The sequence below is a fragment of the Podarcis raffonei genome, chromosome 15 (assembly GCF_027172205.1).
Source record: "Podarcis raffonei isolate rPodRaf1 chromosome 15, rPodRaf1.pri, whole genome shotgun sequence".
NCBI classification, from domain to species: Eukaryota; Metazoa; Chordata; class Lepidosauria; order Squamata; family Lacertidae; genus Podarcis; species Podarcis raffonei.
This window is the reverse complement of record NC_070616.1, coordinates 43,600,728-43,623,880: the sequence shown is the minus strand read 5'-3', so window position 1 is coordinate 43,623,880 and position 23,153 is coordinate 43,600,728. Positions and strand designations below refer to the sequence as shown.

Here is a 23,153-nt window from a genome sequence, read left to right as displayed (position 1 = left end):
AAACAGCCCAATTCTTTTCAAAAATTGATTGAGAAGTTAGAACTTGTAGATATTTGGAGATATAAGAATGGAGATGCTAAAGAATTTACACACATGAAAGATACAGATCACATTCAAGACTGGACATGGCTTGGTTGTCTAAAACGTTGACCACAGAGGTGTATAAAGTAAGCATCTTACCAAAGACATTTTCAGACCATAACCCTGTCATTTGAGACTTTTAAAAGATTAGATTAAGTAGTTGTTTTATTTCAGTGTGTTATAAAAATATACTTCATAATGGGTGTGAACTTTTGTATATTTTTGAATAAGTATCAATAAATAAATTTTAAAAGGGGGGTCACCTTTTCAGTCTTCTGCAATTTAGCCCTCCTCCATTGCACTGATAGACTTGCTTAGATGTATGGATTTCATTTGGACAATTGGAGTTTAACCCATATTTTCATACTTCTGAAAGTCCATGGCCCAAATAATTTGAGCCCAGAACCTTCTGGTTATTAATTCATTCTATTTGTATAATTTAAGTTCTTTTGTAAGTATACAGATAAAATTCAAAACTGTAGACAATAAAACACTAAAACTTGGATAAGCACAGCAGCTAAAACAATTTAAAATGAATATAAAAACGAGATGTGCAAGGTTTTGATATTCCAGATAGATGTATGTATTAAAATTAAGGGATCTGGGAGAACAAAGGCTACATACATAACATGCATTTAAAGCTCCTCTCTCCTCTCCTCCTAAGCTTGGGAACTAGTTTGGTAAGATACTGGGAATGGTAGCTCTGTGATGGGTAAACCAGAGTTCCCAAGATTGGGGGGGGGGGGAGAAGGAGCTTTAAATGCATGGTGTATATGCAGCCAAAGGCTTTACCTGGCACAAAGAAAACCACCTTCGAGATGCCAGGTGAGCCTCTCTGAAGCCTGCATTCCCTAAGTGGGAGGCCAGCAAGGAAGGGCTCACTCTGGTCATGACTCAGCTGACTTCTTTCAGGTGGGAAAACCCAGAGAAGTGCATCCGATAAAGATCTCAAGACCTAGGCATGTATGCATGGCAAAAAAAAACAATCTTTCATTCAGAGCATTCTCTGTTAAAAGGAGCAAGGCAAATGAGGCTGAGAAACAGACCCAGAACTATGAAAAGTTAGAAGCAAAGAGGAACGGGAGTTGAGTGAAGCTCGTACCTTTCTTCCCCACTGTCTGCATCATGGAGCATCCGAGCAATCTGCCGCATTTGTTGCTTGCGGACATAATCACGCACACGATACATGGCAGCATCCCGGCACAATTCCCGCAAGTCACTTCCTGAGTAACCTTTTGTTTTCTCAGCCAGCTCTTTCAAGTTCACAGCATTGCTCATCTGTTTCAAGGGCAAAGGATCCCCTCTGGGTTAAATATGGAGAGTCACACATGCTCCCTAGGCAACTCTGTGGTAGTACTGGCAGCTGCACAGCCTTGAATCTGTCTGGGTAAACATCTATGACTTGGCAGATCTTAATAAATTTAGTGTTATGCTGTGCTGCTGATTTGGGGGGGGCATGTTTGCATACATGTGTAAATAGGAATTAATTGAGCTGCTTGCATATTTGGACTTTCCAAGAGCATATCTGTGGGGTTCATCACAATGAGCTCCTGCACTTAAAAATTATCCCACCTTCCCCTAAGGTGAGCCTAGGACTTGCCGATCAGAAGGTCGGCGGTTCGAATCCCCACGACGGGGTGAGCTCCAGTTGCTCGGTCCCTGCTCCTGACAACCTAGCAGTTCGAAAGCACATCAAAGTGCAAGTAGATAAATAGGTACCGCTCCGGCGGGAAGGTAAACAGTGTTTCCGTGCGCTGCTCTGGTTCACCAGAAGCGGCTTGGTCATGCTGGCCACATGACCCGGAAGCTGTACGCCGGCTCCCTCGGCCAATAAAGCGAGATGAGCGTCGCAATCCCAGAGGCGGTCACGACTGGACCTAATGGTCAGGGGTCCCTTTAACTTTACCTTTTACCCATAATCAGGCTGCAATTGGGGGGGGGGTATGGCAGGGAGAGAGGGAAACTTACATTTTCTCCAGCAAGGATGAGCTTCAGAATATCCTGCCGCTGCCTTTGTGTCTAACAGAAGAAACAGCAGAAGAGAATGAGACCAGTATGCTTTGATCTGGAGGTGGACCTAAGAACTGGCCAAGGCACATGATACAGCAACCTTACTGAAGCTAAACATCTGGATCTGGTCTGTGCCTGGATGGAAAACTCCATGGAAGCCCAGGTGTGCCACAGTGGGTTTCATGAAAGGCAGGATAGGAATTAAGACAAACCAAATTACATCTCCAGAAATGTACTGTCGCTGACAAGAAAGTGATCTGTACTTGTATAGTGCTTCCAGGTGTTCAGAGCACTTTACAGGGCTTACCTAGTTGTAACCTGTGGCCCCAGATCTCGGACTCCTGCTCCATCAGCCCCAGCCAACATGGTCAGTAATTCAACCACATCTGGGGAGGCCACACTTTCTCCACCCCCTGAATTAAATCAATCCTAATTGATTATATTTTGGTTGAATATTGGAGTAAAGAGCCTCATTTTGCATAGGAATAAACCAATAGATTTTAAGAAGGAAGTGTACTGGTATGTATTGCAGCAGATGTGATCCCAGAAACGGCATTTCCTCCTGGGTGTCAGAGAAGGAGGCAATGCCAATGAACTTAACACCCTGGCTTCTTTCTGAGCCATTAATCATATTCCTGACTTTGCACATAATGGGCAGCTTTGGTGAACAGCTGAGTCATGGCTTGTGAAGGAAAAGGTACATGAACCTCATGCATATCCTGCCTTATGAAGCAGGAACTAGTCGTGTCATGGGTTGAAAGCCAGTTAAGGTATACATGCATCTACTAACAGTGCAATCCTGTACATGTTGACTCAGAAGAAAGTCTCCACTGAGCTTAGTGGGTCTTTTTACTCTCAAGTAATTGTGTAGAGGTGAAGGCTTTATGCTTGTGCTTGCAATTAACAAAAACATAAAATATGGGCGGAATATGTAACTGTGTCTAGAACAGAATGCTGAGCTGATATTTGAAGTACATTCAGAAAGGCCATGCGGATTTGGAAGAATCTGAAAGGGGGTGTGTCAGGAAGAAGTCAAGATCACAATGGGTGAGGAGGGAGATAGTCAGATATTCAAAAACTAGGATAAAGATCATGGCTTTGTCAGTGGCAGACCTTGGGGTCTCAAATTTCAGTGGCATCCTGCATGATGCCAAAATTCAGTGCCCCCCATGCTCCATTCTAAATAATAGCTTCAGCAAACACAGTGACACCCCTGAGGCTCCGTGCCCAGTGCACTCCCCATAATCTGCATCCAGGGCCATCTTTACCTGGGGGTGCAAGGGGTGTGGGGCACCTGGGATCCAAATTCTGGGGGCACCAGGCACTCACTGCTGAATCCGCCCAAGCTCTTAACTAGCTACGTGTTATGAAATAATACATAATTTTGATCAAGCTAGAAAAACAAAATACATATATACCTAGGTATTACCAAAATGTATACCTACTGTTTCACTAAAGGACTTCGACTTTGTGCGCTCATTTACCAAAGATGTGCCGTGCCAGCGGCGGTGCTTGTCATTCACAATGGCGGCGCTTGTCAGACGAGCCAGCGGCAGCACTTGTCATTCTCAACAGCGCCGTGCACGCGACATTAACTCTTACAAAATATTATGTTACGTATTGCACCGAGCTGCTATGCAGCACCTTTGACACGACTGATCTCGCGCTGCCTGCCTGCCGGCTGCAATAAACACACAAGACGTAACCGGCTGTACGTTTGAAAAAATAATATATACTATTCATTGTATTGAATTGTAGATTTCAACAGAAGTGACTCAAAGTTCAACGAAAAAAGTAGAAGACCCAGTGGGTCAGTTCATTCTCTAATCTGTTTATGCATAAGGTCCATATATGTGAAAGTGTCTATTCCACCTGTCTGTTCATAAAGTCCAACAATCCACACGAAAGGTTGTTGCAGTTCCACAGAATCCTTTCACAGAGTCTAAGACAAGGATTTATGGAATATTTGGACAGTGGATCTTACAGCATAGTCCTGTATAGCACAGCTGCTGTCCTGTGATATCATATATGAGTTTGCCCAAGACAGCGAAACGAGGCTAATATTCCGGAAATATTCAATACAATGAATAGCATATATTATTTTTTCAAAAGTACAGCCGGTTACGTCTTGTGTGTTTATTGAATATGTATCACGTAACCAGAGGTTTGTTGTTGTTTTGTGCCTGCCGGCTGCAGGCAAGCCGCACGAGATCAGTCGTGTCAAAGGTGCCGCTGACCCCGAGTGAAACTTTTCAAATTGCATTTTAATTTCATCACTTACAGTTCAAATTCGTTTGGAGAAATTGTTTTTAAAAAGTGTGGCGTCTGGCATTAGCATAATAAAAGTTAATTTGGGGGCTAAACTAAATTTGGGGGCGCTGGGCGAATCTTTGCACCCTGGTGGCGCATATGCTAAAGACGGCCCCGTCTGCATCTGGCTTTGTTTCGTCTTTTGGGGGAGACTTCCTTTTATACAAGGGCATTTTATTCAGGCATCATACCAGCTGGGTAGCTGCTATGATGAGCTAAATAAATAATGCAAGTATATAAGCCAGTTTTTGCAAGCACAAGAAGATTCTAGCATAAGAAGACAAGAAGATCTATAGAAGATAAGACTTTGAAGATCTGCCTGCACTGCAAAATTATCTGCCTGCTTCAGTGGTCAAGCATTGCCTTGGACTGGTCAGAAAAGACTCACTTCTGCCTGAATATGGGAGGATCAGCCACTCCCCTTTCCTGAAGGTGTACTTTAGGTTGCAATGAGCCATCTTTGAACAGGAATTGTATCCTCTGTTGTGGATGAAGCATTGTACCTCAGTAAAATGGAGCTGCACCTTTCCCTCCTTTTGCAGTCTGGATTTCACTTCCTGAACTCTTATAAAGCCTCATACCGATCTATGTTGATGCTTACATAAAATTGCAGTCTTAAGTGATCTTTTGTGGGGCTGTTGCATCTCCCGATGGGGACACTGATCATTTGGAAAAGTTAATTTATTTTTTTCATTTTTTATTTTTACTGGAGGGACTTCTACTCTGTCCTTCAATACCATTCCTAGACCAGCTGGACACATGTTTAATTGCCTTGTTTTCTAGCACTTGGACCAGGAAGCAATTCTTAATTGTGTTCTGGCTGTTATGCAGTGATTTCTCTGGCATCTTCCTCGAGCATAACCCAATCAATATTGAACTGGAAACCTCACTGTGCAATAGCAGAGGTGGACAAGAAGCAGGTGTGAGCTGGATTTATTAGAAGGGAAGGTTTGCTTACAGGCAGGCCAATCTGGAAGGTAGTTGGCATTCTCCTCAGGATGGCTGGATCTACATCTTGTGGTCTGTTGGTTGCTCCTAGCACCATTACCTGAAACACAATTGGTCATTGATTGATCTTGTGTTTTAACTGATCTGTTAAATTTGCGTATGATTGCATATGAATAAAACAATGTTACTCATACTTAGAGTAGACCTACTGAGGTTAAGTCACAGGTCCATTTATTTCAGTGGGTCTACTTCAAGTTAAACTTACTGCAGGTGCCCCCCACTTGCCCGTGATTGACTCATGTGCAAACATGTATTCACACGGTGCCCCCAAATAAATAAATAAATACATAAATAAATAAGTAAGTAAGTAAGTAAGTAAGTAAGTAAGTAAGTAAGTAAGTAATTTGATTCAAACCTGGAAATGGCCAGAGAGAGCTGGAGAGTCTTCGTGACTTGTAAGAAGTCTCCCCTCAGAGCCTGAAGAGGACTTCAATGAGGGTGGGGGAAGCCCCAAAGAGACCGGAGGTGCAGTGCGGCTTTGTTTAGGCTGCTCAGCCTCTGTGGCTAGCAGCTGACATGCGGGGTAGCACAGCAGCCACTGCAGCCACCACTTTCCCCTGCATCCTCCAGGCTCCGAGCTTCAACTCTAGTTGTGGCTCTTTTTAGATACAGTATTTTTTGTCTGGATTGGAGAGAGTGTGGCAGAGAGGGCGTTTAAAGGGTGTTTAAGGGTGTTAACCACTTATGCAATTTTTGCTTATGCACACAGGGGCCCAGAATGTAACCCCAGTGTAAGTGGAAGGAACACTTGTACTCTTTTTTTAAAATAAGAGAGCATACTTTTTAGGTGACCCATGCATGGAGCAGGCATCACCTTAGAAGAGGCAAATGTATAACAGGAGGGAAGGAGCACTGGTTGCCCCTGGCTTGTTTGCATCACCTGAGCTAGGTGGTGGTACCTGACAATTGGTTCCAGTTTCCAGACCATCCCAAAGGCTCATAAATTCTGCTTTCATCATGGCAGTGGCTTCATGGTCAGCTTCGGAGCGGTTCCTCAAGAAGGCATCTGACAGGAGGGAGAAAAAGAACAGTTTAGCAAAAGGACTGGGCTTCTGTCCTTTTCCCTGTGCTGGTGTCTGTTTTGACACCCATCTCTTAAATTGATATCTTGGCAACATTTTCATTCATATTATAAAGAATGCTGAAATGCAGTGGAATTCTGGTTCTTTCTAGGTCATCAGTGATTTCATTTGGAAGGTCCTACATGTTTGCAGATCTCTCTGCCCTCTTATGAATGGTTGCTGGCAAGAGCAAGAGGGAGAAGAACATGATCAATTGAATCGGGAACCTGCTACCAGTGGCTGCTAGGTATGATGGCTATGCTGCACCTCTGCTGCAATATGTCTTAAAATACTAGCTGCTAGGAACTGCAGGTGGGGCAGGTGTGTTGCACTCAGAATTCACATGCAGGCCTCACATGGGCATCTGGTGAACCACTGTGAGAACAGAGCGCTGGAACAGATGAGCCTTTGGCCTGAGCAAGAAGGGCTCTTACGTCCTTATGCCACCTTTAATCTTGGGCAGAATCGCCCCAATCCCTCTTCCTTCTAGGAACCACAGAGAGGAAGCCCACTCTGTCCTGGTTTAGGGGAGTGATTAGTGCTTTTGTGAAATCAACAGCCATTACACCAATATTCACCAGCCTCCATTCTGACCAGTTTCCATACCTAGCAACCAACATACTTCACCAAAAGGAAAGTGGCAAAGACTGGCATGTTTAAGAGATGTACAACTGGGTGATCAAGTATGGATGCGAGTCTGGAGAGGTGAGCAATAAGCAGCCCTTGTTCACTGCTGCAGCCCATATTAATCCTTAGCATTTGGTGGACATTTTGATAGTTTTTCAGGAGTTCTTGCTAATAATTCCAGTTGCAATTAAGGAGATGGGAGATACAGGTTTCTGTCTTGTTTTTGTCTTCTGCTTCAATGGGTATCTTGCTTCCTTACACCATCAGTTGTCCCAACTATGTAAGCAGGACACTTGGAACCATTGATGAGTTTTCCTAAAGCCTGATGAAATCTGAGGTTTACAAGCAGTGGTATCTGCTGGTTTTAGCTACAGTGGGTACATTTATTTAGAAGAAGTGTTTGTGCTAGAAAAATCACAGCCTCCTACCACTGAGCTACACCCCTTCCTCCTTCTAGATCACGGGTAGGCAAACTAAGGCCCGAGGGCTGGATCCTGCCCAATCGCCTTCTAAATTCGGCCCGTGTATTTTTATATGAGTAGAATGTGTGCTTTTATTTAAAATGCATCTCTGGGTTATTTGTGGGGCCTAGGAATTCATTCACCACCACCCCCAAAATATATTCCGGCCCCCCACAAGGTCTGAGGGACAGTGGACCGGCCCCCTGCTGAAAAAGTTGACCCCTGTTCTAGACTGTACAGCACAGACTTCTGGTCTGTTGCAGACCAAGAAGGAGGGTGGATTTAGGTCTCCGGGGAAAGTCCGATTTCGTAGAGAAATTGGGGTCACGCAAAGGTGCTGTGGACTCCTAACAACCCCGAAAGCTTCGTTTCAGGTGTTGGGTACCCAGCTGCGCTCAGGAGCGTTCTCTCCACCATCCGAATCGCTCCTTAAAGGAGTGGAGAAGACTGGTGAGATTGAGATACGAGCACTAAGGAGTCATCTTCTAACTCTGAAACGAAGCCTCAGGCTCCTATAGGATAGAGTGACAGATTTTCCATGATATTTACAATTGAATCTAAAATTGAATGAAGAGTGAAAGTAGTGGACTAAATTAGCGGAAGATTCAGCAAAGTGGTCAGGTGAAAATAAGGAGGTCAATCCTGCCTCAGAGAGACTTTAAAGTGAATGACTTTACTTCCAAAGTGTAACGTTTGTATAAATTTCCCTACAGCGGGTCCTGATCGTATTGGGATTTAATACGGACGTCCTGCCTATCTGACACTTAAAGACTTATTCTATTTGGGGGGGGAGAAGACCCCTTTGAATTACCATATTTTTCGCCCTATAGGACGCACTTTTTCCCCTCCAAAAATGAAGGGGAAATGTGTGTGCGTCCTATGGAGCGAATGCAGGCTTTCGCTGAAGCGTGGAGAGCGAGAGGGGTCGGTGCATTCAGGAAGCTATCAGCAAGCCTGGGGAGCTCGCAGGAATTCCCGCAGGGCTCCCTAGGCTGCGGATAGCAGCCTGCTGCACGGAGCACGGGGCGCACTGAAGCAGAGCGCCCCGCACTTCGGGCAGATATCCACAGCCTAGGGAGCCCTGCGAGAGAAAAAAGTATGACTGAATCAACCAATAACATACAAGATACAAGCAGCAATGATGGACTTAAAATAGGAAAGTAGGAAAATAGGAAAAATTGAATGGAGTTCTAAAATGTATGATACATGAAGACCAAGCAGGCTTTCTTCCTGGATGACAGATGAAACATAATGTATTAGACAAGGTTGCCCTCTTTCACCGTTATTGTTTATAACTGTCCTGGAAGTTTTGTTGAGAAATATGAAAAGAAGCGAAAAGATAAAAGGAATTAATATTGGTCGAAAAGAATATAAATTAAAAGCCTTTGCAGATGATCTAGTTATAATAGTAGAACCGTTATCTAGTGCAGTAGAAGAACTGGATAGTAGTGCTTCTGGTAGAAGTAGGAGCGAATAGAACAATTTGGACAAGTAGCAGGATTTAAATTAAACAAAAAGAAAACAAAATGCTTGTTAAAAATATGGAAGAACATGTGAAATACAAACTACAATGCAAAATAGGTATGTTGTTGTTTAGTCATGTCCGACTCTTCGTGACCCCATGGACCAGAGCATGCCAGGCACTCCTGTCTTCAAAATAGGTATAGAGGTGGTAAAAAAGGTAAAATATTTAGGAGTCTGGTTAACACAGGGGTCAGCAAACTTTTTCAGCAGGGGGCCGGTCCACTGTCCCTCAGATTTTGTGGGGGGCTGGACTATATTTTTGTGACATGTTGAGTGACGTTTTCAGGTCACTGGTGGGTTCGTCATGTGCCCTCTGAATGTACATTAATCGGTCATTGCCTGTATTCAACTCCTTCAACAACCTTCTTCATTCAGTGACAGAGATGGCACCGCATACATTTTAGTATCGGAGATGTGATTGTCAGCTTTCTTGTGAATGTGGAAATCCTTCTGCTAACAGAATAGTAACATAGCATAATAATGGAGGTATATATATATATATATATATATATATATATGCCTGTTGTCTTAGTCAGGGGTCAGCACTGTACAATCTAGAACAGGGGTCAGCAAACTTTTTCAGCAGGGGGCCGGTCCACTGTCCCTCAGACTTTGTGGGGGGGCTGGACTATATTTTGGGGGGGGGGAAATAATGAAGGAATTCTTATGCTCCACAAATAACCCAGAGATGCATTTTAAATAAAAGGACACATTCTACTCTACTTGGACCGTTCCTGGGCCGGATTTAGAAGGCGACTGGGCCGGATTCAGCCCCCGGGCCTTAGTTTGCCTACCCATGGGTTAACATCTAAATCTAAAAATATAAATTTATTTAAAGACAATTACACACCGGTTTGGAATGGAATCAAAAGAGATTTAGAAGTGTGGGGAAGAATTAATTTATCAGCGATTAAAATGAATGTGCTACCCAAAATGATATTTTTATTTTAGTCAATACCAATTATAAGTGGTGTAAGTATTTTAAAGGAATGGCAAAAAATAATAACAAAATTTGTCTGGCAAGGGAAGAAACCAAGAATAAAGAATAAGATACTTACAGATGCCAAAGAGAGAGGGGGTTTCGCCCTACCAGATTTGAAATTATATTATGAAGCTTCTTGTCTTTGTTGGATAAGAGATTGGATATTGCTAAAAATACAGATTTATTAGATTTGGAAGGATTTAATAACAGATTTGGGTGGCATGCATACTTATGTATGAAAAAGTTAAAGATTTTCTGAACCACATACTGTAATCCGAAAAATCAATCTATGAGGTTTGGAATAGATACAAGAATTTATTAGAACGGAAAACAAATTGGTGGCTTTTAACGCTAGAAGCGACAACTGTTAAAAAGTTAAATATGGAGGATAAGTGGGCCACCTATGGAGATTTGTTAATAGAAACAGACAATCAATGGAAATTGAAACCCTTTGAGGAGATAAAAGCGTTAGTAAACGATTGGTTGCATTATTGTCAAATAAATGAAGTGTTTAGAGAATATAAAAATAAAAATGGATTTGAAGCTATAAGATCTAGATTTGAAATAGATTTATTAAGCAATAAAGTAAAAATATTGTAAAAAATGTGTAAGTTACTGTTGGAATGGCATACAAAAGATGAAGAAAATCTGTAATGATACACTGATGATACATTATCTATTGGTGATACACATTGATGATACACTAATGATACATTATATATTGGGCATAATATAATGCTAGAAGATTGGGTAAGATTGTTGAAAGATGAAATAAATTTAACTGCTTGTAGCTCGTTAAAAGAGCTCATTAAATGAAAATTATGTGTAGCTCATTAAATTAAAATTATGTGCGAAGACCTCGAGGACGGTGAGACTGCGAACACAAGCGGGAGAGCACCAACCCTGTGTTGCGATGCCTTCAGCTTCCCCTGAGAAGCGCAATGAATCTCCAGAAAGATAAGAATAAAATCCTTGGCGAAAGTGGAATATTTGTACTCTAAAATCTTGATGATTGGACCAAGTGATTTTTGGATGCTTAAAGATTGAAAACAGGGAATTCATCCCGGTTGAGGGGGAAAATGGCGCAGGAAACAAAGTCGCAAGAATGAGAAAGGAAGTGACTTGCTGCCTATCTGAGTGAGTACAAAGCAAAAAGCCCACAGCAACTTTTTTGCTGCGGCAGACAAACTTACCAACTACAAAGTAACTAATAAGGAACTGACTAGAGACTTTGAATACCTTTGTGCTGGAAAAGCAAAAAGTTAAAGAGTAACCACGTTCATTTATTTCAATAGAGCTGCAGTCAAGAGGATTGCGAAAAGATTTGAGAAGGCTTTAAGGAGAAGGGAAAAGAATGACTGCATGAAAACCCCAGCTCCTCTTTCTCTCTCTGTGATTAAAAGAGACTATATTTAGAAGGGGGATGTATAAGGATCGTCGAAGGGCTCTAAGAGATAAAGGAAAGAGGAGTATAATGAATCATTAAAGTTAAAATCAGCTCTAATTCCCTGCCTCCTCCTCGGCATATTAAGTGAACAAGCGACCACCCTTCCATCCTCCCCTGTATTAGGTTATTTTTGAAACTTTACCCAATTTTCTTTCACTAAGTAGTATAAAGGACCTGGGGACTATTGAATTATACCTGTTTTTGTTTGTTTGTTTGTTTGTTTGTTTGTTTGGAGGGACTCTCTAAACTCTCCCACTTTTACAATTGCTGAAGCGACAGGGATTGGCTCTGCAGGAAGGTATTTTGATATGGACTGAGTTGGAAAGAGATGGAAGATTCTAGACTTTGACCCCAGAGGCGAAGATTGGAAATTACACCTACTCTCTGCTCCAAGCTTTGATATATTGAACTCACCTTTTTCATCATAATTTAAATTCCCTTTCTAAACTAAATCATTTTCGACCTTGCAAAGTTGAATGAACTCTGGATTCACTTAAGGACTTTTAATATTGAGGATATTTGGATAATTTGATACCTATGTGAAACAAATTACGATTCTATATTTTGAGGTCTTATCTGGGGGGAGCTTCGACGAGACAACAATCGTGGAAGACTCTAGTGGGATTGAGCCGACAAGTGGCGGAAGACATCAGAACCAACCAGAACTGATTAGGATTGATTAGGACTACTTGAAAATTATTCTTTGTTTATAGGAAAATTATTCTTCCTTGTTTTTTTTTGTTTTTTTGATCTATTCGAAAAAATTACGCAAATAGGGCTATATTTCAAATAGGCAAAACTACTTGGTTCCCTTTAGGGGAACAAATTAAGCCTTATTAGAGGATTACGTTTGGGTTGGTTTTTTTTTTGCGGGAAAGATCTTTAATTTAAATCCTAAAGTTTCTAATTTTGTGCGTCTGGACTAAAATATAATCTATATAAGGTGACCTAAGGTAATAGACATCTCAGCGTTAGTAGATATATTGTGGATTCAGAGAAGAAATTATGGAACATTCTGTGTTTATATGACGTTTATTATTTAGATTGGACTGGGCTTGGTCCAAGCCATGGTTTTCCCAGTAGTGATGTATGGAAGTGAGAGCTGGACCATAAAGAAGGCTGATCGCCGAAGAATTGATGCTTTTGAATTATGGTGCTGGAGAAGACTCTTGAGAGTCCCATGGACTGCAAGAAGATCAAACGCATCCATTCTTAATGAAATCAGCCCTGAGTGCTCACTGGAAGGACAGATCGTGAAGCTGAGGCTCCAGTACTTTGGCCACCTCATGAGAAGAGAAGACTCCCTGGAGAAGACACTGATGCTGGGAAAGATGGAGGGCACAAGGAGAAGGGGGCGACAGAGGATGAGATGGTTGGATAGTGTTCTCGAAGCCACAAACATGAGTCTGACCAAACTGCGGGAGGTAGTGGAGGACAGAGGTGCCTGGTGTGCTCTGGTCCATGGGGTCACGAAGAGTCGGACACGACTAAACGACTAAACAACAACAACAACGGGCTTGGTCTGTACTTTTGGTAACAAAGACTCTACTCAGGTCTGGAATCCTGGGAGGAATATATTGGAAGGCACAGGATTTAGACAGAGCAAGAGAGAGAGATTGTGCACCCTCTAAGGGAGAGATTAGGTAATAAAACTGACAATCTGGGAAAATAACGTAAAATGTTGGAGAAAAATGGGAAAAAGGTAGGAGGGACCCCTGGGGAAAGGAAAGCATCTCAACAAGAGGAAATCAAAGATTTAGATATCTTGTGGCTAAAGATCAAAGAGGAATTTAAACAAAGCGAGGTGCATATGGAAAATAAATTAGGAGAGGTGCAGGAGAGGATAGACAAGAAAATAGAAGGGGCCGTAGGAGAGCTTTCTAGTAAAATTCAAGATCTGACAGTCAGGTCAAAATCAATTGAAGAAGCAAATAGGAAAATTCAAAAGGAGATGAAAGAGCAAAAGAAAGAGACAGAAAAAATAAAGGAGGAAATAAGAGAATGGAACAATAGACAAGACCAACTGTCGGACAGCTTAGCCATGGTAGAAATGCGGCAGAAACAGCTCAATTTAAAATTTAGAGGAGTCGGTGAAGAAGTAAATGAGAACGTGAAAGGAAAAATGATTAGAGAGCTATCTAAATGGCTAGAATTAAAAGAGGAAGAGGTGGCTTACACGATAGATAAGGCATTCAGAATCAGAGGAAAAACGCAGCAAGCTAAATCGAAAAAACTTGCTGGCGACTGCCTAGTGGTCTTCAATTCAATTGAGATGAAAAACATGATTCTAAGAATGAGCTATTAAAAAAAACTAATAATTGAAGGAAGACCTATTGTTATATATAAAGAAATTCCAATCAGGCTCTTGCGCAAAAGGGACGGATATAGACAAATAGTAAGTGTCCTGAGAAGGAATGCCATACCTTATAGATGGGAATTCCCAGAAGGGATCACCTTCTACTACAAGGACAAGAGATTTAGATTGATGAATACCCAAGAAATGGAAAAAATTTTGAGAAGATACGAGAAGGAACTCGGGAAAGTGGAAGAAAGGTTGGAAGAGGGAGAGAGATTCACAGAGGAGAGGGAGAGAAAGAGAAGGAAAGAGAAGGAAAAAGAGAAAGGAGAGAAAGGGAAAGAAGTGGAGGAAGAAGAGGAAGAAAAAGAGGAAGAAGGTGCAGTGGGAGGAGAAGAAGAGGAAGAAAAGGAGGAAGAAATTACAAGGAACAGGAAAACTAGATTATAAGCCTGAGTACAAGCGCAGTACGAATTAAAAAATAATAACACATACGATAATGACTCTTAAAATTTTATCTTGGAACGTGACCGGACTAAATGACAAATCTAAAAGGAATAAAATTTCGAAGGTTTTGATGAAAAAGAATGTTGATGTGATATGCTATCAGGAAACACACGTGGCCAAAAAACACAAACATATTTTGATAAACAAAAGGTTGGGGGTTGAATTCATCAATTCAGATATAAACAAAAAAAGAGGAGTGGTGATATATGCAAAAGAAAAAGGGGACCCTAAATTAATATGCAAAGATGAGGAAGGGAGAATTGTGGGGATACAATTTAACCATCAGGGAGAAAAATTAAATGTGGTAACTGTCTATGCCCCAAATACGAATAAAGCAGAATTTTTCAAAAAACTGGAACAAATTCTACTGGATTTAGAGCCTCATAAACTGATTCTACTCGGTGACTTAAATGGAGTTCCAATACCAGAGTTAGATAGAAGTGCAAAAAAGAAAAAATTGAGCCAAGGGAAATTACCAAGATCGTTTAAAAACCTTGAAGAAAATTTAGACTTGACGGACATTTGGAGACACAAAAACCCACTGATAAAACAATTCACATACTTTTCAGAGCCGCACCAGAGCTGGGGTAGAATAGACCAGATCTGCGTACAGTGGTACCTCGCAAGACGAATGCCTCGCAAGACGGAAAACTCGCAAGAAGAAAGAGTTTTCCGTTTTTCGAGGTGCTTCGCCAGACGAATTTCCCTATGGGCTTCCTTCGCAAGACGAAAGCCCATAGGGAAATCTCCGGGGACAGCGGGGAAGCGCAGCGCGTCTTCCCCACTGTCCTCGGACCTCCTCTGAAGGCTGGCGGTGGGGCGGAGAGACCTCCCCCCACCAGCCTTCGGAAGGCTGCTCCAAAGGCTGGCGGTGGGGCGGAGAGACCTCCTCCCCCCGCCAGGCTTCGGAAGGCTGCTCCGAAGGCTGGCGGTGGGGCGGAGGGACCTCCTCCCGCCGCCAGCCTTCGGAAGGCTGCTCCGAAGGCTGGCGGTGGGGCGGAGGGACCTCCTCCCGCCGCCAGCCTTCGGAAGGCTGCTCCGAAGGCTGGCGGTGGGGCGGAGAGACCTCCTCCCCCCGCCAGCCTTCGGAAGGCTCCTCCGAAGGCTGGCGGTGGGGCGGAGAGACCTCCTCCCGCCGCCAGCCTTCGGAAGGCTGCTCCGAAGGCTGGCGGTGGGGCGGAGAGACCTCCTCCCGCCGCCAGCCTTCGGAAGGCTGCTCCGAAGGCTGGCGGTGGGGCGGAGAGCCCTTCTCCCCGCGCCAGCCTTCAGAACAGGTCCGGGGACAGAGGAGAAGCGCAACGCGCCTTCCCCTCTGTTCCCGGACCTGTCCTGAAGACTTACGGTGGGAGGAGGGTTTTCCTTCCCACCGCCAACATTCAGAATGCTGTTCTTAATGTTGGCGGTGGGGAGGAAAAACCCTCCTCCCACCGCAAGCCCCGGGAACAGGGGAGAAGCGCTGCACGCCTTCCCCTCTGTTCCCGGACCTGTCCTAAAGACTTGCGGTGGGAGGAGGGTTTTCCTTCCCACCGCCAACATTCAGAATGCTGTTCTGAATGTTGGCGGTGGGGAGGAAAGCCCTTCTCCTCACCGCAAGCCCCGCAAGCTCCGGGAACAGAGGAGAAGCGCAGCGCGCCTTCCCCTCTGTTCCCGGACCTGTCCTGAAGGCTTGCGGTGGGGAGAAAAGCCCTTCTCCGCACCGCCAGCCCGGCAAGCAGTTTCCATAGGAACGCATTAATTGATTTTCAATGCATTCCTATGGGAAACCGTGCTTCGCAAGACAAAAAACTCGCAAGAAGAAAAAACTCGCGGAACGAATTAATTTCGTCTTGCGAGATACCACTGTATCAAGAGAACTAGTAACAAGAGTTGAAAAATGTGAAATACAACCCAGAACTCTTTCTGATCACAATTCAATATCCCTGGAAATCAAGTGTGGAGTTCAGGGTGTGTATAGATGGAGAATGAATGAATATCTATTTGAAAATGAGGAGGTAATTGAGAAGGCCAAAAACACCTTAAAAGATTTTTTTGACTTAAACCTTAATAAAGAGACAAATATTGATATAGTCTGGGATGCCAGCAAGGCGGTTCTAAGAGGCTTTCTAATCCAACAAAATAGCCATAGGAAAAAAATAAGAGAACAAAAGAAAGATGGAATCCTGACCCAATTAAGAGAATGTGAGAAAAAATTAATAACAAATCCTAGTGATGAACAGATTAAACAAACATCCAAATTGTTACAATCACAATATTCAATGCTAATTAACCAAGAAGTTGAATGGAGAATCAAATCAATGAGGCAAAATTTTTTCGAATCCGCAAACAAAACAGGGAAATTTTTGGCCTGGCAACTACGAAAAAGCAAAAAGCAAAATGTGATTAATAAGATAAAAATAGAAGAAAGGCTTGTGGAAGAGCCAAACGAAATAAAGAAAAATTTCCTAAAATTCTTTGAAAAACTTTACCAAAAAGAAGAAGACATAATAGAAATAGGAAAATACTTAGAAAATAACAGAATCACATCCATAACGGAGGAAGAGAAAACCCAATTGAACAAGTGCATAACAATAGATGAAGTTCAGGAAGCAATAAAGAGAACGAAACTAGGGAAAGCACCGGGCCCAGACGGATTATCGGCCAAATATTATAAAGTTCTCGAAGAACACTTAGCCCCGGTGTTATGTGAAGTAATGAATAATATCCTACAAGGAGGGAAGATACCGGACTCCTGGAAAGATGCTCACATAACGCCTATACCTAAAGCGGACTCAGACAAATTGAATATAAAATACTATAGACCGATATCGCTTCTTAACAATGATTATAAAATATTTGCTGAAATAATGGCAAACAGACTTAAGAATTATCTAAAAAATGTAATACACACAGATCAAGCTGGATTCCTTCCTAATAGACAATTAAAAGACAATGTTAGGCATATAATAAATATCATTGAATACCTGGAAAAGAAGAATGAAATTCCTGCAGCATTAATTTTTATTGATGCAGAAAAAGCATTCGATAATGTATCATGGTGATTCCTATTAAAGTGTATGGAGACAGCAGGGATAGAAGGTGCTTTCATCAAGGGAATCAAAGCAATTTATTCAAATCAAAGAGCCAAACTGATTATTAATAACAATTTATCTGACACATTCGAAATTTCAAAGGGTACGAGACAACGCTGCCCCCTGTCACCACTTCTATTCATAATGGTATTGGAAGTAATCGCAAATAAGATAAGGAAAACACCAGAGATACGAGGAATTAGAATTGGGGTGAAAGAATTCAAACTGAAATCATACGCTGATGACTTGATAATATCAGTGGAGGACCCAAAACAGTATTGACAAAGTCCTGGTACTTCTAGAGGATTTTGGGAAAGTAGCGGGCTTTAAGTTAAATAAAACTAAAACTAAAATGATGGTTAAGAACATGGGAGAAGATCTAAGGAGGCAGTTAGAATTTCAATCGGGAATCAAAGAAGCAAAAAAGGTAAAATACCTAGGAGTGTGGCTAACGATGAAAAATATAAATTTAATGGCTGATAACTATATAAATACCTGGAAGGAAATCCAAAAGGAACTAGATATTTGGAATAGGATAAAACTCTCCTGGTCAGGTAGAATGGCAGCAATTAAGATGTGCATACTGCCGAAACTATTATTCTTATTCCAAAATGTCCCGGTGATTAGAGGAAGTGTAATATTCAAAAACTGGCAAAAAATTCTCTCTAAATTCATATGGCAAGGCAAAAGACCGAGAATTAGACTTAAATTGTTAACGGATAGAAAAGACAGAGGAGGATTCTCGGTCCCAAATCTGAGACGGTATTATGAAGCCTCGTGCCTTTGCTGGCTTAGAGAATGGATTACCTTAAAAAATACAGATCTGCTAGATTTAGAAGGCTTCGATTTAAGATTCGGTTGGCATGCTTATCTCTGGCAGAATAAGGAAAAGGTGCATAAAGGCTTCTCAAACCACATTATCAGAGGAACACTGTTAGAAGCGTGGGAAAAGAATAGAAAATTATTGGGGGAAAATACCCCCTGGTGGCTATCGCCTATTGATATATTAACTATTTAAAAAATAAACATGGAAGGTGAGAGATTGACCTATGAAGATCTCCTGGAAAGATCGGAAAGAGGATGGAAAATTAGACCATACGAAGAGTTAAAAAGCAAATTAACAGGTTGGTTGCAGTATCATCAAATTAATGCCTTATGGAAGGAAGACAAAAAGATTGGAATGAATGAGAAAAAATCTAAGTTCCAGGTAGAGATAATAGAAAGCAAAACTAAACTGCTATCCAAAATGTATAATCAGCTATTAGATTGGGACACCAAGGACGAAGAGGTCAAGGAGGTCATGGTAAAATGGGCAATAGACATCGGATATAATTTGGATTTTGACAAATGGACGAGGTTGTGGACTAAAGGAATGAAATTTACAGCCTGTACTACCCTTAGAGAAAATATGGAAAAGAAAATATGGAAAACATCAACCAAAACAAAACACATGAACAAACCAGAAGACAAACATTAATTAACAACAAATAACGGTTGACTTCCCTCCATCTCGGTTTTGGGTTATGTAAATATTAAATCCATTCTGCAGTTTTTCATTTTATATCGTCTACACGTCGCAAGGGTTATATTAAACCTACTGTGATTTTTATATCTCTAGAATTTGTTTCCATATATGTTATAAATTTGGTCCAATCGTCAATAAACTTTGTACCGTTGGTACATCACCCCTGTGAAATTGCAAAAAATGTATAAGACTGGTGATAAAAGGTGTTGGAAGTGTAAATCCAAAGAAGGAAGTTTCTACCACATGTGGTGGAAATGTGAAGAAGTTAAAAAATTTTGGGAATCCATATACAACGAACTGAAAAAAATACTTAAATACAATTTCGTTAAAAAGCCCAAAGCCTTCCTTCTGGGAATGATCGGAGATGAGATTAAGAAAGAAGATCATATAATGTTTCAATATGCAACTGTAGCTGCCAGGATTCTGTTAGCACAAAATTGGAAAACCCCAAATATCCCGACCGTTAAAGATTGGCAAATTAAATTATTTGAATATATGGATTTGGCAAAAATGACGCAGAACATCAGACAGCAAAAAGGTACAAAGTTTTTCTATTAGGTGTAGTAGATAGGGAAATACACAAGCAGGATAAAATATTATTTTTATATGCAACAACCGCAGCAAGAATATTAGTAGCCCAAAGATGGAAGCAAGAAGAGTTACCGATGAAAGAAGAGTGGCAGATGAAGCTATTAGACTTTGCAGAAATGGCAAAGCTGACGGGGAAAATCCAGAATCAGCAGGACCAGGCATTTCAGAAAGACAACTGTAAACAGTTAACATCGCTAGTAGGGTTATAAGAAATTCTGTAAGGATGAAATTATCATTTATTGTTAAATACAGTTAATTAAGTAATTTTAAAATGATATAATTTAATAACAAGAAGAAATACAGGAAAATGCAGTATATTGAGATTAAATTTGAAAACCAGTTGTCGGGGAGGAGGGAAATCACAGGCTCATTAAGCCAAATGTTTTATTTGTGCAAAATATAGTGTCATGCAAGAAAATATTTGTAAAAACCAATAAAAATTGTTTTATAAAAAATAGATTGTACAGTGCAATCCTATATAAGTATGTCTACTCAGAATTCAGACGTCCTACTGAATTCAATGCTGTTAACTCTAAGAAAAGTGGGTATATCATTGCAGCCTTAGCCTGTTGTAGCAAAAACAGCAATGTTGCAACACTTTAAAGATTAATTTGCTTATTTATTTATTACATTTATATATCTCTTTTCCTCCCAAAGGAGCCCAGGGCTCCAAACACACAAGGGATAAAATAAAGAATCTAAAAATAATTCCATTACAGACGTAGACTGGGAAAAAGTTCTACTTAAAAGGCTTGTGGAAGAGCAGGGTCTTTAGTAGGCACACAGTAGGCAAACACATTCTTTATTACAGTCCAGAGACCTGCAGAGACAGTTCTTAAAGCAGGAATACATAGAAAATATTCCAGGAGAGTCACTGTGTTTTATCCAGAGCATGTTTATTTCTAATTCTTATTACCTCCGAGAGAAATTTTGCCACAGCCAGGGTAATAATTTGTCATATCTTTGAGAAGATACTTGAGATAGTAGGTTTCAGAATTCCCAGGTAAATTTGCCATTAAAATTTTAATTAATTGATCCCTGGCTTGTTTATACAGCCCACACTGTAGTAAGATAAGCTTCATACAATCAACAGCTTCTTGGCCTTTTGACTAAGATCAGGTGTAGTCTTCAGTAGGCATTGAAAACATGGGTAGTCTGTGCCTAATATTTAACAGAAGGGAATTCCAAAGGGTAGGAGCCACAACACTAGAGGCCTGATTCCTATATTCTGCAGTCTGAACCACTGGAGAAGGTGGTATCTGCAGGAGGCCCTCACCTGCAGAGCACAGTGACTGACTGGGTAGAGAAGGAGCAAGAGGGTCTTTTACTCCTTTTCCTTACCTTCGCAGGATGTTTGAGCATTATTAGAGCCATCTAACAAATGGTTGTTAGAAGAAACAGAACACTGGCCCAGGTGGCTCTTTAGCCTGATATGACAGAGCAATTCTTACCTTTATATGTTCAAGAAAGGAAAGGAAGGAGGAATTGGCTGGGAGACTGAGAGTGAAAAAGAGATCTAGGAGTGACTTAAGAGTAAGGAGAGGCAACCATGGCAGAGGACGCTGATGTTGGGATATGGGAGGAAGGGATACAAACATTACCTATTTCATCTATGAAAATGATGCAGGGCTGAAGCTTGGTTGCCAGTGAGAAGACGGCAGCTGTGAGCTTCTGTGACTCTCCATACCATTTGTCCGTCAGCGTAGATGCTTGCAGGTTGATGAACCTGCATCCTGAAGCCTGGGCTGTTGCTTTGGCAAGAAGGGTTTTCCCACAACCCGGAGGGCCATAAAGCAAGACACCTGGTAGCAAGGAAAAACCCATCAGCACAGGTTCACAGTCTACCTCCCTTTTTTATGTGAGAAGTTCATCCCCACTTTCTGATTGTATTATAAAGCCTACCAGGAACAATTTTCTAATTCAAAGATTGCCAGCCCTCTAGGGCTCATGGGCAGATGTGCAGATCAGAGAAACTTGTGGGCATTGTACATACCACAATCATGCACACATGCACTGCAGCCACACGTATATGTCTACACAGCAAATACTTGCACACTCCCCCAACCATTAGGCTTGGGAAATGTGCTTCTCTCCCCACCCCACCCCAGCCTAGTTAGAGAGTGGTCTTCTTGCAGAGGGCAGCTGGGGAGGCAAAAGATAAGCATTCCTCCCCGGCTGCCATCTCCAGGAAGATCTCTCGCTCCACACACAACAATTAGGCTTGACCCTCCCATCAGGCAAAGTGAGGTGACCATCTCAGGGCAGCAGATCCCGATGTAGATCTTCATTCACCCTTTCTTCCCTAGCAGGGAGGGGGACACTATTTAGTGGTTTGTCTCATGTGCCAAAATCTGTTTTGTGAGGTGGGCGTTTCAGAACAGGAGAAGGGAGAGTTGACACCCCCCTTGGAAAAAGGCTTCTATTGTCTATAACAGAATGCTTCTTTCAAGCCTAACTCCAGCATTGCAAGGAAAGGAACCCTGCAGGCTTCAGGGAAACCTCTGCAGGCACATTTGTGCCCATGTGCACTGCACCAACAACTCATATTCTAACTGCAGTAACCATTTTAGGAAAGGGACAATGGGCACAACTTGTGACCCACCAAGAAAAATTCAGCCCCCCCATCCTTCTATGTACTGTAGTTTGCCAGTGTCTCAGAGGTGTGTCCATATAAGTTCTACTCAGAGGGCACCCATTGAAAATGATGGACATAATTTACTCTTCTTCATTATATTCAGTTGGTCTTCTCTGAGTAGGACAAGCATTGGATACACCATCTCAGAAAAGCAGCGGAAACAGAGGCGTCGGAAGGGGAAATGTCTGTGCGTGTTATTGAGCGAATGTGTGGTCCCTGGAGCCGAAAAATCAGGCAAAAATCAAATCGCGCTTCACGGAGAAGGGAAACCTGAAAAGAGGAAGCGGCTGCTTTCCTGCATTCTGCCTCAGGGTCTTACTGCCCACCCGCCTCTGTTTCGTTGCTGTGTTTGCTCAAACGGAACAAAGAGCAGGGAAAGCCCCTCCCCTCCAGGCAAGCAGAGGGGAAAGCAGAGTGTCGTTCCTTCTAATTCCTCTCTGTGCTCCGGTGCTGCTGGGGGAGAGGGAGAGAGAGGGGGGGAGGGGGAGAGAGAGGGGGGAGGGAGAGAGAGGGAGGGAGGGAGGGAGAGAGAGAGATGGCTGGCTTGGGTGGGGGGAAACTTTTGCCTTTCTTTCCTCCCTCCCGTTAAATCCCTCTCCTGCATTCTTAGCCAGCTGCTTCTCTGCACACCCCTCTCATGTCCCTTCTTTGTTTTTCCTTCGCTCCCCACTTAAAATGTGGTTACAAAGCATAGATCCACATGGATCCTCAGGATCTTTGCATTGGGTCACCCCAAATTCACCATCAGATCACATAGCATGTCCATGGCTACAGCCTGCCCCCCCCCAAATCACGCACCCACTGTTGCCTGGGGCTGCAATGGTGCAAAAACGTGGTTAAAAAGCATGGATCCACATGGATCCTCAGGATCTTTGCATTGGGTCACCCCAAATTCACCAGATCACATAGCATGTACATGGCTACAGCCTGCACCAAAAAAATCACGCACCCACTGTTGCCTGGGGCTGCAATGGTGCAAAAATGTGGTTACAAAGCATGGATCCACAGGGATTCTCAGGA

General features: G+C 42.3%; 1 protein-coding gene across 3 annotated transcripts in view; it reads right to left on the bottom strand.

The window, feature by feature from the left end:
* Nucleotides 1–23,153, bottom strand: part of LOC128402706 (outer mitochondrial transmembrane helix translocase-like) — a 44,996-nt gene that overhangs the window by 2,091 nt on the left and 19,752 nt on the right. For 2 of the 3 annotated variants that reach the window (XM_053367039.1, XM_053367038.1), the window contains exons 5-9: nt 21,100–21,300; nt 6,309–6,415; nt 5,360–5,449; nt 2,050–2,100; nt 1,184–1,359 (exon numbers count right to left, since the gene is read on the bottom strand). In XM_053367039.1, the coding sequence (XP_053223014.1) occupies nt 1,184–1,359; nt 2,050–2,100; nt 5,360–5,449; nt 6,309–6,415; nt 21,100–21,300 (625 nt within the window). The remainder of the gene's footprint in view (nt 1–1,183; nt 1,360–2,049; nt 2,101–5,359; nt 5,450–6,308; nt 6,416–21,099; nt 21,301–23,153) is intronic. The other variant, XM_053367040.1, reaches the window with a different exon arrangement.